At 37.3% G+C, this 19375-nt stretch overlaps 1 protein-coding gene across 1 annotated transcript in view; it reads right to left on the bottom strand.

Annotated features, from left to right (window-relative positions):
- otp (orthopedia homeobox) overlaps positions 1-19375 on the bottom strand; it is a 32301-nt gene that overhangs the window by 5134 nt on the left and 7792 nt on the right. The window contains exons 5-6 of the mRNA XM_029300718.2: positions 5165-5339; positions 3722-3886 (exon numbers count right to left, since the gene is read on the bottom strand). Coding sequence (XP_029156551.2) covers positions 3722-3886; positions 5165-5339 — 340 coding nt within the window. The remainder of the gene's footprint in view (positions 1-3721; positions 3887-5164; positions 5340-19375) is intronic.

Consider the following 19375-nt stretch of genomic DNA (forward strand, 5'->3'; position numbering starts at 1 on the left):
TCGTTCGATTAGATTTATTTGTCAGGACTAAGAAGTATCCTGCCTTCCTTCTGGCTTCTCGTAATTATATATATTTCTCGACAATTCGTTATTATTGATGAGCAGTAAAAATATGTATTTGGGGGATAAACCGTGAATAAATACCGTAGGATAAACATTTATCGTCGTAGTTAACTGCGACGGATCTACCGACAAGGCGAAGTAGATTCTTGAAACGACTCAGGTAGAAAGGAGGCAATTTACAGGTGCAATATTGCAGGTGCAGAGAAGAGAACGTTTCATTTCTCTGCAGAAGAGATATTTAATACGATAGGCTGACAAAGCGCGAAGGGGTGCGCTACCGGCCGTCGTAAAATCGTTTCCGCCTTCTCGCGCGCTACGCTGGTGGGCTTGAAAGACAACGGAAAAAGAGGAAATTTTTTTTATGACGGTGCGTTGCGCCGAACACGAGTTTGCAGAGGACTAACGGCAGCGGCCGCTTTTGAAAAGCCGTAAGAATGAACGTCTAATAGCTACGAGATGTACATGATTTTATGACTTATTGTCGGCTGATACGTTGATTCGTGCTACTCGGAATCGATGAAATTTTTCAAGGATGCATGATTTAACGCACATTCGAAATTAAATGAAGATATAATACGCAACTTGAAGCACGTGTGTTTTTTCTATTTGTGTCTCTATAGGGATAAATACTCTTTTAAACTAAATTAATCTCGTTCACTGCGAAAATGTCCTTGATTAAAGCAATGATAAAATTTCATCAAAAATCAGTGAAATATCGATCTTCAGTGAAAGCAGTCACACTTTGCTCCTCCATCTTGTGTACATATATGTTTCATTGAGTAAAGTGATAAAATTTAATTTAAAAATCAATTGCTATTTTTTTCAATGAAAGACTTCACTGTTTTCAATACTGTACTCGAATAATTGAAAGTACTGCTTACCAGTGATAATATATTAATTTCGTTTAAAAGAGTATACTTTTTAAAATAAATAAATTAAATAATTTTTAACGATCCAATTGGCATAAAAAAATATATTTATTGTTGGTTAGACATCAAATAAAATTAAGGACGACGTTTCGACCCTTGGTTTGGATCTCTCAAGTCTAAAAATTACAAACAAAAAATATATATCATATTTACGACACTTTATATAATAGTCATTTAAAATACATTACATAAACCGCATAACACAAACACTCATTAAACCGTGTATAAACATTAAAACAGACCTGACATAAATTAAAATAAAATAACATTTAAACTATATTAAAGCACATATAAATTAATTGTGTCAATACGACCTTTTGACAAGATGGTAAAACGTCAACTGAACTATGTCGTTCTATGATTTATATTATTTCGTAAAAATGATATATATTTTTTGTTTGTAATTTTTAGACTTGAGAAGGATCCAAACCAAGTGTCGAAACGTCGTCCTTAATTTTATTTGATTTCTAACCAACAATAAAGATATTTTTTATGCCAGTTGAGTCGTTAAAAATTATTTAATTTATTTTATTAATCACTGGCGGAAAAGAGGATTTGCTGCTTATTATTAAAAATAAATGTCATTTTTTGTCGAGTAAAATACATGACTTTTGCATTGCTCGCGGCAGCGTGCGCTGAAAATCAGGCATTTTGAAACGTTAATTTACGCATTATGAAGGCTTATTTGCGCGTCCGCCTAGTGACCGCCGGCAAAAAGACCGAGAGAGAGAAGGAAAAAGAGAAAGAGACATCAAATGGAACTCTCCGATCGACTAGGAACCATGCTGTTGGATGGGTTACATTGCAGTGCTAATCATCATTGGTAACCAAAAAATAACGCTCTACTCTAAAAGCTGTTTGCTCTAAGCATTATCCGCGGATAAAGGCGTATATAGCGGGTTGCCGGACTCAGGGCTAGACGTATTCGTCTCATACACCGACGCGTTCATGGAATGCCAATTTTTTTTCTCCTTTCGAGTGACGCTAGCCGACGATAACGTTCGATAATTGGCACTGTATAAACGTTACGTGCGCTCTAGCACATATACATATAGATATAAACACATGATCCAGATGTACAATGCAGTCAGCTTGTGAAATTGTGCTACGCCAGACTTTTACCGCAAGTTTCGCTTTTTTAGGACAGTTCGATAAATGTTTTACTTAACTTTAAAATGTCGCTTCTATGTGACTCTATATCAAATATTTTAATCAATGGTTGTTACTACATTTGATTACAATTTTTACTTTTACAATATGTGCGGTTGTAACTTTAGTAAATTCTGATATCTGATGTCACTTCTCTTTTCTCAGGTCATATTTGTTAAAAGAAATTTGACAAATTTATGAATAGAATTTGTATCGACAGATCTGTTCTCTCAGGGTTGATTGAACTTATGTTAGCAAAATACATATATATATATATATATATATATATATATATACATAGTGAAATGAAATGTACTCTTGACTTAATTGTGTCTCAATATGCATTCGTAAAAAAGTGGAGCTCTCATTTACAACGTATCTCTTTTAAATATGATTTACTAGCTACTGAGAAATATTCTGAAATAAAAAAAAAATGCTGAGAGAAGACAGCGAGACTGTTTTCTTATTATCGGGTTTCTTGTTACCATCTCGCAAGTCCGTTATTTTTCCACGGTTTATGAGCGTAGAAATCTGACTTATTGCAATTGAAAGAGACAAGTTTTTTTTCGATGATTCATTATTATTAAATACATAGAGATATTCCGAATTTTAATATACACCAAATATAACGCTTTGCGTTAAAAAATATAAATCTTATTACGTATTTAATAGCTTTTCGCACCTTAATATTGAAATGAAATATTTCTGTCTCGGATTATTGAGAATAGTAAATTAGTATGATATACTTCGCAAAGAGAGACAGTATACGTATTTCTATGAATGAAACAAAAATTTTCGCACTTAATACAAGAATTACGACCGAGGCGTACAGAGCGATTTGGTGAAAGAAGGAATTTCACACGCGATTTATCCCATGAAGTATCTTTGAAGATACAAGGTCCCCCCGGGTAAGGCGAAGCGTAACTCAACCAAGACAGGTTGCATCGGGATGTTATGGTAAACATACAGCGAAAGATCTCGCACCTAGGTGCGAGATCGGGCCTGAAGTCTACCTGCGTAAACAGATGGGAGGTCGGGGGTTTATGTTTCTGTCTCAAATTCCTTACGTGCATGCGCATAACCCCGTCGAACCTTAATGCACCGTAACGTTTAACGACTTCGTCAAAGAGACTTCCATGGCGCTGTTTGCACGCCGTCTTTTTAGAGGACCACGGTCCAAAAGTTTGGCAAGACGATTATCAATGCGCATATAAGCGGCCAGGTTGACGCGAACGTTCTCCTGGGTGTGTCTATTCGCGTTCGCGCATGTCGCCAACTCTCGGCAACAACTCACGTACAACTTACTTGAATAAGCAACGAGTAAAACGTTACTCGAGTCGTCTCAAGAAGCAAAGTGGATAACTGTATAACGCTTTTGTTTTACATCTAAACAGTTATGTCTGAGGTATCTTATATTTTCGAAGAAGCCGTAAAAACGGAAAAAAATAAAGATATGCAAACTGATGTTAAACAATTTAACAATATTTGTAATTTTACTTTTAATTATATCGTTTTTATTACTCCTGTGTCTCCTATGTATAGACTCTGGCTGCGAGACGTTATTTCCCATCGTAACTTACCGATAGAATTGAGCCCGTAATTAGTATGGTAAACTGATTGCGACGGGCTGTTGATCGGGAGTCCGGAGTTGCCGAGACTTAAACTGGAACCCAGACTTCCCGTGCTTTGTTGACCGAGCTGCCCGAAACTACCCATCGTCATGCCGCCCTGCAATTGTCCGAGACCTGTGGAACGACGGACGAGTTACAGCTAAATTGGCCGCAATGGGCAATTAAAATACGAGATTACATGCGTGCGACGATACACGGTGGAGTTAGTAAAGAAATGAGAGGGAGGCTGGGGTTATCGGTGTCGTTGTCGGTGAACAACCGGTAAGTAATTTCAGCTGTCTCAAGCAATGTGGACGGGCGAAATTAAATTATAAGGCGAGCAATTGTCGCGACTTCGTCGACGAGAAAATGTGTGTTTTCTTCTCGCGTACAAGATGCTAATCATATCGTACATTAAATGATGCGATAAATTATGCGCTTCCATAGATACGTTCGAAGATAACATTTTTTGTTTTTTAAATAGAATTAGTTTTATAAAAATATATATTTATAAACCAATCTATAAACTAAAAAGGTTAAAAATTATAAATTAAAATTAAATATGATTTAAACATTGCACACATCGGATTATATAAAGAAATTAAGAACTTTTTAGCACATTATCAATATTCTAATATTTGTGATAAATTAAATCGTTAAATGTTTGAATACAATTAATGATTTATGAGAAAATGTTTAATATTTCATTTGACATGAAAAAAAGTGTTTGTTGCAAAAATAAATATCGGATTTATCAGATTTCTTCATCAGTTCTCTACATTTATCAAAATAGATTATATAAATATTTTATAAGACAATAGAGCAATTTAATGTTATCAATTAAAATTAGAATATTTGTAAAAAGTGAGAAAGATAATCGTTTGTTTAAACAGAATAAAATATATTTTTTTCTCTATATTAGAATCTTTTCAATATGCTTGTAAAGTATCATATTTTTAAATGAAAATAAAACGGATAAAAAATTAATAGATAAGTCTGTAAATAAGATATCAAATTGGTTTTGTGTAGAAATATACATATTATTTCAGCAACAAAATTATGCGCAGTACATATTGATATTACATCGCAATGCACATATGTTTATTATATCAGTCAACGTTTTCTTAATGATGACGATGACTTGCGAAATTGATAACCGCTTTAAACAAAAATTGTTCAGAGAAGATAAAACGTTTGAGGAAATTTTTACAAAACTTTGTCCCGTGTAAAAATGTCATTTCGAAACGCCAGGAAAATAATCAATGCTCCGATTCTTTGTAATAATGCAAACGATCAAAAGAGCGTTTCCTGTCTCGATCAACGTGTCCAAGCGCGGACGTATATAATCTTTTTTTTTTATCTCTCATTTCTTGGTACGCGGTAAAGTAATAAAAGTGACTATTGATATCTGACCTGTTCCCATTCCCCATCTGTCCGCGGGGGTATGGAACATTCCGCTACACAAGTCGGAGCTCATCGGTCCAAAGGGAGGCAAGCCGTGCGACGGTAACAGCGATCCTGAAGACCGGAACACGTTGGTCGTCTTCTTGCGCTTCTTCCATTTGGCTCGTCGATTTTGAAACCATACCTGTAACACAAAACGAGAGCTATCAGTCGTTGTCGCTATAGTTCGAGAAAGAAATTTCTCCCCACGTAGATCAACAATATGTTTTATAAAAATCTCTCCTCAAAGTTAAAAGTCGACCAAACTGGCAATCATTTATTATAAATAGTTAGTTGAAATACAACGTTTCGGCTGTCATTGCAGCCCTTTTCAAGTAAATCTATAAAAAGTTACATAAAAATAATTATAATTTTAATACACTTCATTGCAACAAATAATTATACATTCATATACAAAAATATGCTACATACCTAACGTAAATGCATAATAAATTAATACAGTAAATCAAATTCATCAATATATTTTATAATTCTCGTTGAGTGTGTATGTGTGTTCGCGTTACGTGAGGATTCTCTCACATTTCTTTGCTACTGTTTATCGTCTCACAAAGGATTGCATCGATCGACGATTCGTTAAAAAACCAATCCAATTTCTATAACGCTTCCCTCTTCGTCGCATATAAACAAGGATAATGTCACTGAACCGATTATCATTCTTGCAACAAAGCTTCAGTTGCTGATCGAGATTCGTATGTTCTCGATCATTTCTTTGCCCGCGATAACATTTTTTTTCCCTCAATAGGACGCGACCAAATCCAACCATCGCGATGGTAAGGTGTCCCTCGGTGTTACGACAATATCTTTGACCCCACCGCGGGTAGCTATTAGCCGACGTTATGAGCTGTTGATTCTGGCCACGTAGTGGCCCCCTAAGCTGCCGGGGTCCCGGGGACTTGATTTATTGATATCGCATGCAAAGCCCGCCTCTGTGTTCTCCGATATACCTAGCTACCCTCGCCCTATCTCGCCACTACCACCACCAATGTACTGACGCACCACCACTAGCAGTACAGTTTCTTTCTCTCTCTCTCTCACTCACTCTCCCTCTCTCTCTCTCTCTCTCTCTCTCTCTCTCGCTTCCGTCCTTCTCCGCAGACTATAGTCCCTTTTCTGGCACGGTAGCGCGCACTATAGCCATCTCATATGTGCCCATAAATTAGTACTTTAGTATTAGAGCGCGCTTGCGCCACCCTACACATACGTATAAACACGCACAGCGGCAGGACACACATGAAGAGAAGAGCGGAGAAGAGGGATGGCGGTAGCCGAGGGGGTAGGAACACCCTCGGCTAACATACGAGGATTATACGAATCTAATTGGATATATGGGATTTACACGGTCCAGTGTACACCTCAGGTATTGCTATGAGGCAATCGTTGCACTCATACGCACTCGAAGGCGTCTTAAGAGTCGGACTCGAGAGATTTCCTCGGACGAATACTCCGATTCACCGAAACGAATTTTGCGATCTTTAACTCGTCGCTTAATTATTATCGATTCAAGATTTACATATCATGATTTTGACTTGACAATATTGAATTTATATGGATTTGTGTTTTGTCAAGAACAGTCACTATAATTTCTCAATTTTTTTTTATTAAATGACAACTGAATTATACCATGTATATTAAACTGTTTAGGTGAAATTTTAGAATGATTATAGTGAATTTAAATAACTCGACGTAAAGGATCATCTCGCACATTCTTAATTTTTACACGTAATCTTCCCTTTCTTACTGTTAAATCTTAATTGAGCATGAACAATGATGTCATTTTTGGCTAAGTTAACATTTATCCTCCTGTGATATTTGTCGGAGGCTCATAACAGCTGGCGGGTCTCTTGACTCTCAAGGATGGACGCTTGTGACGAGAGAATGGCATTAGAGCTGGATGGTGTTAAGTGCATTGGGACCGAATCAACGTCTATATATCAGTCAGTGGCGTAGAATCGAACATGCTCTCCTCCATCTCCATAAAATTCACTGCATCCTTATAAAATCAGATATATATACACCTATGCATGCGCGATATGTGTATATATATTCTCACATACATGAACTCATACTTTTCTTATCATCGTAACTTTTTCAAAGTAATAATCTCGCCAAAAAATTATACACCAGTTTTATGTTTATCAATTTTACGCTCGTTTCAAAACGCAGCTGCGTGATAAGGGCAGATTTTCAGCCACCCTTTTTTCGCACATCGTCTTCACTCTACCGACAAATCTCTCGGTCGTGGGCGTGTCGATTTCACGGTAGAACTGCGATGAAACCACGGCTAAAAGCCCGTGGATAATTCGCCATTACATGAGAAGAGGGAAAAAGCACGAGAGAGAAAGAGAGAAAGAGAAAGAGACTGCCTATGCGCAAATCGCGCATTATCACGTGCACCCCCTACCCCGCAGATGCATCGAGCCTATATACATATGGTAGAACTTCCGTTAATTAACGCGAGCGGATGCTAATGACTTCTGTTACGAAATAACAACGCGCGAACGAGTACATTCGACGTATGCGTCCGATACCGGAAAGCCGAGCAATCGATAAGTTTTTTTATTCATGCCTGAATCCGCAGCCTAACATCGGAGAGCGACTAAAAGTGTGGTAAAAATATCCCAGTATACATGCAGAAGTTCAAACTCTTTATTATTTAATTAAAACTCTTGTAAAAACCGATGCATTAGGCAAATTTACGACCGGAAAAGTAAAATTTTTCATTTTTAATGCGAAAGAAATAAAACACGTTTGCAATAGTTATGTATATCTAACTCTGGTACCAATAATAATTCTGTAATTAAAATCCCTTTAATATAACACATGTACGAAGAGGTAAACTATATATGCGTAAATAACTTTGAGTTTTAAATATCTTTGGATAATAGGAACAATAGAAGAAAAACTTAATGCGAAGTGTCGTGTGCCAAAAATAAGTAATATAATTGCAATCAATCTAATGTCCATTTCCCAAGGTAAATGACATCTCCAAGGTCTGCTTTTGGAAACGATCGATACACGGCTACAAACGTTTCTAAATCTAGAGACAGTTTCAAAAAATCTTAATTAACGAGATAGTGTATTAATCTCTTTTTACACAAAATATATCAGTAATTGTACATTTTTTCCAAAAAAATCTTATATTAAAAATTTTATAGCTTACTTTCCTAACAAAGATATATTTTATAATTTAAAAAAATTTCTTGTTTGAATTAATCTCTAAAATTTTTACGTACCGCAACAATCTCTTTAGCGTACCGTGTAAAAATAATTTATGCTAAAATTGGTCCGCTTCGATGTACTTTACGAATATAAGTAACAAAATAATTATTATTACAATCGTTGCGGAAATTATCGCTCGAAAATACATCGAGATTTCGATTCAATGTGAGGCAGGATATGACACAATGAAATTAGCATCATTTATTGCATCGCACGTGAGACAATGCACTACTGTAATTCATTCGATAATCGCTGTCATACGTAGAATCGATAGGTCTGCGTCCGCGAGAAGCGATATTTGTATTTTTGCCAATTTCATAGGCTCTCTGATTTTAGTATTAAAACTTTCGATGTATGTATGTACAATAATTGAAGCAGTATAAAAGTACGATATTTCATTCACTTCGTAGTGTCATCGTTAATTTATTAATCAAACATCAAACAACTAGCATCAATGCTAGTTTTTATTTCTCCTCGGCTAAACTGTATTAATTAGATTAAAATACATTATATGCATGTTATAATAATGTAGGTATAACATGATGTGATAATATATAATGCATCAAATCTAAACTTATAAAATTATCAGAAAATATAATAAAACAACAATTATATGTGCGAAAAAATATGAAAAAAGATACGCGACGTAAAACGACTAACTTTGGACCGCGTTTTTTATTCCTCGTGTGTTCCTTCCATGCCACAAATAATATTATAAAGAATTGATCCAAGTTCCAATCGTGACGGTATTCTCGAACCAAAACATTTTACATTCTAGGCAGCAGTTGTTAATAAGTTAATGAACGATGTTCAAACGATGAACGACGGTCGATATGAATGTTTGATTGTTGGCGAGCGGACTCGAAATGGTGTCCGAGGATGAGCAACTGGCATGAATCGCAGTGGAACACACCTTTCGATGACTAAGATGCCCTGACTGACGCCTTCTCGTAAGATATAAACGAGCCTGCCGTAAAGCGAACCGGCGCGGCGGGTCAATTAGGAACATTGCTTTTTAAAAATTGATCAATCACTGCTTCGTCGGCGCGGAGGCGCGTGCGCCGTGGCAGCTGTTTCCCAGGAAGCACCTGGGATCAGGATGAGGGTGGATATGGACGTTGCTGGTTTCGTATAATCGACATCGACTCTGCGAGCAATACTCTCCGGCTATACAAGACGGCAGGCTTATTTCAGATCCCTCGAAACAACAATTCTCATCAATTTTCGGCCATTTTCTAGTAATGCCAAACATTTCATCATGTATCGTTCAATATTTTTTTATTAAGTAGACAACTTGTAGCTTTATCAATTTTTAACATTTCAAAATTGCAGTTATGCGAGAGAAAAGATTCGGTTTTTAATTATTTCTCTAAATAATTGTTTATTTAATTATATTAGTTATGGTAATATATTATATTAATAAAAATTTTTAATGAAAGCTCTTCCATATATAATATCTTATTGTATTATATATAGATTATAAAATTTGTTTGAATAACAAATATATCTCAATATATGAAATATGTGTATCTGAAATGTGTAATACGTTTATTTATATTTAGTATTTTTTCGACACTTTTTCTGCCATCATAAAAATTGCCATAAATTTATCCGCCAGCATTTTTACACGAGAGACTAACACAAAATTTGCATGATAGATTATTTACATTTATAATTCCGCTATTCATTAATTTCAAATTCAAGTAATTTCGTCCGTTAAATGAGTTATTTTCCATCGTCGAACGTATTTGTTCGCTTAACACGACGTTGTAGTACAATAATGATCGATATTTCAATAATGATAATGCATTATATATTAAATCAATATTATTTCCAGTAGTGTAAAAAATGCATAAATAGTGTATAAAAAGAAACCAGGTTTTTATTCACAACAAATAATTATTTATCTTTTCGTTTAATGAATTATTCAATGTATTGATCATAAGAAAATGTATTTTAACTCCAACTTTATTTTTATTTATTATTTCAAATTTCTATTTATAATTGCATATAATAAATTAAACTGCATAACAAAGCATGAACACATCTTTACTAGAGCAATAAGATTAGTTTTCATCAAATCCAACTAAGTACATGTAATGATTTTTGGTAGGAGCATTTTTGCAACGACAAAGGATCATCGAAGACGACAAGGATCGCGATTTTCAGGAAGCTTTTCTATTTCTTTTCGTCGATCGCGAATGGCTTAGTTTAACTCCGGAGGAGTCTCTGAGCCTTCAAGGGGAGGTCGAAGGTGGTAAGAAGCGAGCATTGGCCAGGCAGGGGTAGTTTGAGGTTAGGGTGAGGTTTTAGGGGGTGAGGAAGGGGTGGCGAGACCTCGTAAAGGGGGTTTCAGCAGGCGCTGATATAAATTGAGCTTGCCATCAAGGCAAGCGGCGGGATCTGCCCGAGGCCCCAAGATATATAGGAGTAGCTTTCAGCACGCCATTGAAGAATAGTCCGACTCACTTCGCGGAAAAACGCCTCGAATCGCCACGAAACGAGATAACGTTTCTCTTTCGTGACTCCACTCGGGATGGGAGAAGCTTTTCGCGATGAAATCTTGATTCACCGTGCTGAATAGTTGGTGTGTGCGGAATTAATATTTCGCGAGAGTACACGAAGAGCTTAATAGGTCCGATAATATGGTAAATTTTACACGATTACATATATTCGATTAAACCAGAAGTTGAAGTTATAATCTTGGATTTGATATTAATTTTCTTTTTAACACACACAATCTGTTGTAATCTACTTTTATATATAAATCGGAAAAATTTGATGGAAAAATGTTTTAAAATTTTGATGACGGAAGATAGAAGAGAAATTAGCATAGAACTAACAATCTCAATCTATCTTATTTAAAATTGTATCGTATTATAAAATATAATACGAACATATTACTCTTTTCTGATTTTACCAACACTCAATGCTATATATTTTATTACATTTTATTCCAAGTAGATCTTATATTATATTTTCTATATGCAAAAATATTTTGCGTCCACGAAATTATTGACAAAAACGTCATATAATTAAGATTATGATTAATTTGCTCTATTTATCTCTTTGCTTACACTTACGGTTGCAAGATATTGTTTATAAATGTGACTATCGTAATGTGTTTATCGATATTTCATGAGTCAACGTAAGGTTCGGACCAGGTGGAAAGATAAATTTAATGAAAATAAATACTACATAAGTTTTGCAGGATGTGACCCTGATTGATGACGGTGGTCGGGAGATAGTCTGAGGGTGGCAAGACGCATTACCCGGACCGCCCACTGTTTCATGTTGCGTTGCACCGTCAGGAGAGAGATTTTCGCTACGCCATTAGCGAGTCGCCCGACTTCTAATGTCACGTGGAATTAAAAATCGACCCCTTTGATACATCATTACGCGGCACGTTATATATGTATAGAATCTATTATGCAATGCCGAGCTATTGTATTCGTTATACTAATACAACTATCGCGCGTATTGTTATTTTCAATATACATTTTTCTCCTTTGACAGAACTTGAATATACGCAGACTCTATGGAAAAGCCAACAATGCACTTTGTATTCTTCGAGTATTAATTCTAGAAAACGGAAAACGTCTTGTTTATTGACAGATATATACGGGAAGTGAGAACGCAAAACTTTAATGAAAGGTTCGAAAAATTTATCGCGACGAGTAGGGAGAAATACAGGCAGTTTCCTCTAGAGCACATAATCTCGTAAAGGGTTTGACGTGAAACACGACGATAAAATGCATACCCGGTCCTCTCTTACATGCACCTCGGTCATATAAACTTGATCCATTTATACTTTATTATTATTTTCATGGGCGCAATATCTCCGGCTTACTATACCTGTCGTCAAATTAGCCCGAATTGCTCGTGGAACTGGATTTACTTGTTGGAATAAGCCCGTTGGCGAACAAGTCCACGCGGCATTACATACTTACATATGCAAACGACGTGCATCAATTGTTTTTCTTGTAAATAATTATGTAATCTTTCTTTCTCTCCCTCTCTCGTCGACGATATATTAAATATTATACAAATCTTCTTTCTTATCATTGTACGTATATTAAACAATAATTAACACGATTATAATATCGCATTACATGTTTTTAATTATACGTTATAGGAATTTCTTTAATCATATCGATTTTCCGAGATACATTACATATTCGCAATCTGACTTTCATTCTCACGTTGCGTATTACCTGAATTATATCGATGCGATCTTGAATTTACTTTACTTTCCACAGAATTGATTCCTTTAGGATCAAGTACATCACAATCCTTGAATTAATCGCGCGAATCTACGCATTTTTATCTCTGCGGAATTATTCAGTGTATAGCAGACGTCATAACAGAATGGGCGTTAGATGATGCTCCCTCGGGGTCATCGCGGCGACACAATTTATCCATCGAGAACCCTAATGCCCTTCCACGGTCCTGTTACCTCGCACGTCTACACGGGGATGCTTTTCTCTCCGGCCTTGTCGCATGCACACGCGCGCACTTTCGTATATGCGTGTGTAACGCGTACATTCGCGATATTTTTCGGGCGACGACACGTAAGAGCTAATATCGCGGCCTATGCATATTTATACGGCATTAAAAATCACCCCTCCCTTAAAATGCATAGACTGCTGCATAGCAGAGGCGCCGAATCTTCGCAGGGCGACGCAGAAGCGGCGAAGCTGCGAGATTCGCGCACGCGTTTTACATCGCTTTTTCATCATCGCTCACCGAAATGCCATTTTATACACAAGGAAGAACAGATTAATTTATCAGCGCGAGAATTTCACCAACGATTTTATCAAGCTCGCAAACTGTTTCCAAAATTTGACAATACTGAAAACGAAAATGAAAATTAATATACCTTTATTTTATTTTTCAAGAAGCTCAAAACAATTGCGAAAACGAGTCGTATGATTTGCAAATAATTACACGTGAAAGAAAAATAAGATCAAATGATATAAAACTATGAAGTCACCAGATGATATAATTAAAAATGGTAATAATTCAATCGACCAATTCTGGCAATTAATTAAATTTATTGAATTTTCACAACGTTTCGGCCGTGGGTTTCGGCCCTTATCAAGTGCTATGTTCTTAAATCAAAGTAAATCACAACTTTTTTAAAAAACAAAAATTCGATCTTAAAATATGACATTATATAATAACACGATAGTATAAAACGAAATAACTATGTAAAAATAAGATCGTTGCAACACTTTCATTCACTACGTACAAATGATCGATCATTTCTTCGATCTTTTGTATTATTCCTTATGTGATTGAAAAGAAGATTAAGGAAGGAGATGACCGACTGCGCGGCAACGCGACGATGATTTAACGTAACGCGCACGTTCATGATCGAGAGTGATTTGGCATAGTGACTTGACGCGCGGATGTTTGATGCACCGTCATAAAACACTCGATTGCCGCGTACACATGTCCGACTATACGCCGAATGTAGGTATATATGTACGTATCCGCAAATAACCGGCGATAGTTTATCGCGCGGAAATTTTACAGCTCAATATCGCATCTCGATCATATTCGATACCGAGCGCGCGATACCGTAACTCCGCGTTAAAGGTATTGATTTTGCAATAAATGTCCTCGGATTCGCGCTTCCTTTGCGCGCCAGTCGACCAGCGAAATTATCGACTCCTCGCGGGATGATATTACTCGAATTGGACGTTTTTCCCGAGCATAATTTTCAGTTCGTAAAAAACTTATCGATATAGTGACGTGACAAGGCCAGATCTATATCGTGATAAATCTTGAGGATACTTAATAATCTTCGTTAATCTCGGTGCTACTAATTCTGTTACTAAATTTACTGCAACGTCTCTCGCTTCTTAAATTATATATGTAATTAAAAAGAAGATCATTGAGAGCAAATATATGCGCGAAAATAATTATAATTGATTTGAATAAAAAAATTAATTCTAAGTTATATACCATATAATTATAAAAGTTGGCGAATGTGAAATCTTTAGTCGAGTCGGAAAAAGCCGCGTCAGCAGCGCGAAACCATTTCCCATTTCTCGGGGCAAGACAATAACGAACTACATTTATCCTCACTGCAGTCACTTGCTTATCCCAGAGGACGGCCGAATGACATCGCCATTCATCCGACTCCCGGGGGATACTTTGAAAGCAATACTCTCTCCGGCACCCGCTACCATGAGCGAGCTCTACCATCTCTCGTGGCATATGTGACTTCTGGAAGTCGCGGCGTATCAAGGCGAGAAAAGTCGCGCGTTTAGCCGTTGGCTCTTTCAAAAGATTGATATTCTCGAACGAAAGGCGTGGCTTTCCCCTGCTAATTCATTTCGTCAAACGCGTACACAATTCACTGCTGTTATATTTTCAATACGCGATTATTCTTTTTCATTCAAATCGTAATACGATCAAATACCAGAAAAATGATGAGATGTGATGAGATGTCAGCTTGTTTTACAATTTTACAGAAAATTCTTAAATGTCGCGAACAAAAAATGTTCTTATATATTCCGCCTATGACTTCTGTTTTTTTCATTAGCGAAGCGGCATTATCGAGAAAAGGTTTTTAGGAATATTAGATACTTCGGCGCTAATGATTTTACACCGATTCGAAACTCGATCGATCGAAGTTTGCCCGAGTCAACGGAGTTCCCTATACAGTGTAGTGCACGAGAATAATCCACGGAAACGATCGCGCGCGAAAACAGTCGTCCCTTTTTACCCCCGAAACTTGGACCGGCGCTCATCGACGAAAGAGTCGTGTGCCCCATAAAATTTCCGACAACGGCAATCGAAAGGACCCTTCAGCCTAGAAAACGAGCAGTTACCTGAGGCAGTTAAGTTAAATGCCTGTTAGCAGACGTTAACTGCTCGGCGCTATGGGTTCTATTCCGCGGACGATTGCAATTTTAATCGCCTCTTCATTATGATTAAATTTAAATCGACCGTGTGCAGTCTAATAAAGCTCGTTCCACCTCGGCACCGCGCTCCCGAAACAGAAAATGTCTCCTGGGCGGATTAAAATACGCGTAATTAAAACCGTAAAGTGCCGATACGCCGCCCGAAATAAACTGTCGGCTTAGTAATAAACGTCCGGCTGAAAAAAGCTTTTGTCTCAAACTCTCCCGCAACCCCTCCGCGAGTTCCGCCGATGATTGAACTTTATTTGAAGCATCGAGCACGCGGCTGAATTAATATTCGGGATATGATTGACGGTAAGGAATAACGGCGCGCGAGCGTTCGCGTTCTAAAAGCGTGCTGCACATCGCATGAAAAAAAGCCGTTGACCCCGTGTGTCAATCGTGAATTCCCGACGCGATAAGCGAACGGCATTGCACAAGTGGCGTCTCGCACATTTCGCGTTCACCACCGCGCCAAATAATGCATAGCTATCGAACGACGCTTCTCTTCCATTGAGGAATCATTTTCTAAATATTATAGGAAATTCTGTAGTAAACGGGATTTACTGCGGATTCTATATCGATATTTTTTTCATGTACCTATATACCATCTTCTGCCTCCATACGTGAGAAATCAAGCTATCGATTGTCAATGTTAAAGAATAGTTTGATCAAAGAAATAGATATTTAGCGCAGTATCGTTTGTAGAGCTATCCAAGTCTTTTCGACCTTTCGTCGATTAAATTGGAATAAAAAATGGTGAAACGATGACTACTGAGTAAATAACTTTTCGCGCGTTTCGTAAAAAAACGGTACTCGTCGCATGCACGCGGGCAAATGCAGCGGCCGCACGATTATGTACTTCGATGCAACGGAAATTGGTTGCGTTTAGCGACACCGGCTGCAACGCGCCGCGAGTTTATGAGAGTTCCTCCCCCTTCCCCCGTCTGTCCCCCTTTTTTTATTCGAAAATGATAAAACTCGGTCTAATGTAAAATTCATTATGTCCATTACGGCTAATTAAGCGGAGCGAACACTCACCGAAAGCTCGTGCATTTTTCAGCGATAAAGTCGGCGGCTCTTAATTATTTTATTTCGAGCGAACGCGCGCGCGGGCCGTATAATTTGGTATATATTCTATATACATATACGTCAAATCATCTCGCGATGTATCGTACAAGAGGAGCGCTCATCTCCGCCGCCGTATCTCAGACAATACGTATCATCGCGCTAACGAGTTCGCAACGCAACAATAATCGCATTAAGACGTTAATTAAATGTTACACATAATTTCAAATAGCTGCATAATGCCACTTCGAAGTAATTGTTGTTTGTACAGGCAGTTCTCACGATGCGTTATCGTGCAATTTAATAGTTGTTCATTAACGGGAATTAGAGATGGAGCAACAATTACGCCTCTCCCTTCGTGCGATAATAAATTACTACAAATCGATGAACCGTAATATTTCATTACACTATTTCAAGTATTTTGTTGCTAATCAGGGAATGCTTCCCATTGTTCCGGAGTCGCATTGTGTCCAATCGGAAAAATGGTGACTGATTAATCTCTCCGATCGTTCGCTCTTGTCAGCGACGTGTTTGCGGATTGCATTCGAAATCTCCCAATCGCCTCCCGATATCAATGAATATTGAATACACCAAAGAATTTAATAGCTATAAAGACAAATAGCTGTATTCTTTCGTTCAAATATCATTTCGCGAATATTGTACAATATATATATTTTCATTTTTCTCTCTCTCTCTCTCTTACAAAATAATAAAGTCAGGACACGATCTAATGCCATATCAATTTTGACATTTCAGAATGTAAGACACAATTTTACTAATCGTATATTCTCTTAACGCGATCAAAGGATTATTCGATAAAATTTAAAATTTAAAAAACAAAGAACGTATGTAAAAGGTGATTGGATAAGCAAAACCTATCGACACAAGCGTGGTAATTGTTGTGTAACTATCATACACACCTATCGTGGTTATCAGAGAGATAGAGAGGGAAAGAGCTGCCACACATACGCGCTATTATGTGCAACGCACTCGTAACGAGCAATTTTCTACCCATTAATGCAACGATTATACAACAGAGCTATTACGTTTACTGTATCAATGATGCGGAGTGTCACAACTTATGCTGCATATGATGATAGACCGCAGAAACAAGAGGATTCATTTCGTGAACGAATTCTCCGCGCGTTCGCTGATTTAATTATAATCAGAGATGACACATGAGATAGTTTATCATACGACAATTTTTGGATCGGATACTATAAGATATGTACCTTGAAAAAGGGCCAAAACTTCTTCAACCCTCAAACAATGTTGTTATTTCAGCTTATGGACGATACATTTTTGAAACTTTTTAATATAATTATATCCAAAACGGAAGAATTGATTAGGCTTTTAGGTTTTTATGCGAAGGCATAATTAAATGACCGTGAAGCATCCTGTAAAGTAAGCGCATCCCTCGGAAAGGATTTATAACTGCGGTCGATCGACGCGGTGACACGCGGATATAATGAAAAAATAAATAAATAAATAAAGATTACGTGATTATCTTTAAAATACGCAACGGATCCGCCATGGCAAGTCAAGAAACCTTTGATAGCAACGCTCGATAGTATAGCGATGCTGAGCGCCGGCGCCTTTCCCTCGCAGCCCCATTGGTGCCGAAGGCCCTCTCCACACGAGTACCCGCTGCCGGGTTTCCTTGGAAACGCTTCGTTCACGCTGATGTCTACCCTCGCCCACAGAAAACCTCTTTCAATTAGGCGGCCTGCCGCCCGACAGACCCACGAATCCCGGTTCGCTTTCTCTCCTTTTCCTTTCCTTTTTTCCTTTTTTTTTTTTTTCATCCTGACATTTCCCGAGAAAGGAGAAACGAACACGCGCTGTTCCAGAAGAAGTCCGAGTCCCCTGACATGACTTTGAAACCACTAATTCATTAAACACTCTGGAAGCTGTACACCAGAGTCGATGTATCGCGCGATTCTTAGAGCATGTGATGACAGATGAAAATCATGAATCGAAGTACCCGCGATGGTAGTGCTATTCAAGGGCATCGAGCAATAGCTCGATTTAAATTTGATATCGAAAATAGCAATGTTACACATGTTGCATTAACTTGGAAAAATAATTTAACAAAGTTTGTAAATTAAATTTATTTTCAAATTCAGTCTCAGATGTGTCTTCTATAGAAGAGAGCTTTCGTTTATCATATTAAATTGATTACCTTTTTGCAGGAATTAAGAAATATCTTTCCATCCCCCTTTCCCATTCGACGGTACACGCATAACTATTCTCATCATATGAACAACTGATTATACAACGAACAAACATATATATCCGACGACTCGCATGTGCAAATTTATATACGTACGCGCGCGAAAGAGAGACGAAAAGTGTGGCTGCTTGATATGCGGCACTACGCCTGGCTTGACTGACGCCTCCAAGTTGCGAATAAAATTTTCATGAATTTCTATTAACTCCGTTTTTCTAGACGTGCCCCGGAGACTTAAAAGAGTTCAGTCAGCTGATGGCCCGCGGGGAGGCCAAGCTATTCTCCCGCGCGATGGTCAAATTCGATCGAGTTGACAAATTTTTAGCTCTTGCTCTCAGATAAATCTGATGTAAAAGACCAAATATAGGTGTGCTTAGTTTTTCTACTTAATTTTTCAAATATCCACGTAAAGAACATTTTTAATATAGTGCAAAATAATCCTCCTGCTCGAGCAAAATAATATTATGAAACAACCCGGGTGTATTATAATAAATCAAACTCTTTTTGTTTAGTAAAGTTCTCTATCAATATTCATCAATATTTTTAACGATCAATTATCATTTAATTTTCATGAAACTTTTTGTCGATTTTCATAAAATATTTCATTGGTCAACTTTATTTTCTGATTTTTAATTAAAATACGTGCTGATATTACACCGAGTAATTGAATGGAAAGGTCGATGAACTCTTAAATTAATAGAACAGGAATTCAAGGATTTTCGTTCTACG

Source organism: Nylanderia fulva, unplaced genomic scaffold (assembly GCF_048542155.1).
Source record: "Nylanderia fulva isolate GAGA-0341 unplaced genomic scaffold, ASM4854215v1 Scaffold14, whole genome shotgun sequence".
Classification (NCBI taxonomy): domain Eukaryota; kingdom Metazoa; phylum Arthropoda; class Insecta; order Hymenoptera; family Formicidae; genus Nylanderia; species Nylanderia fulva.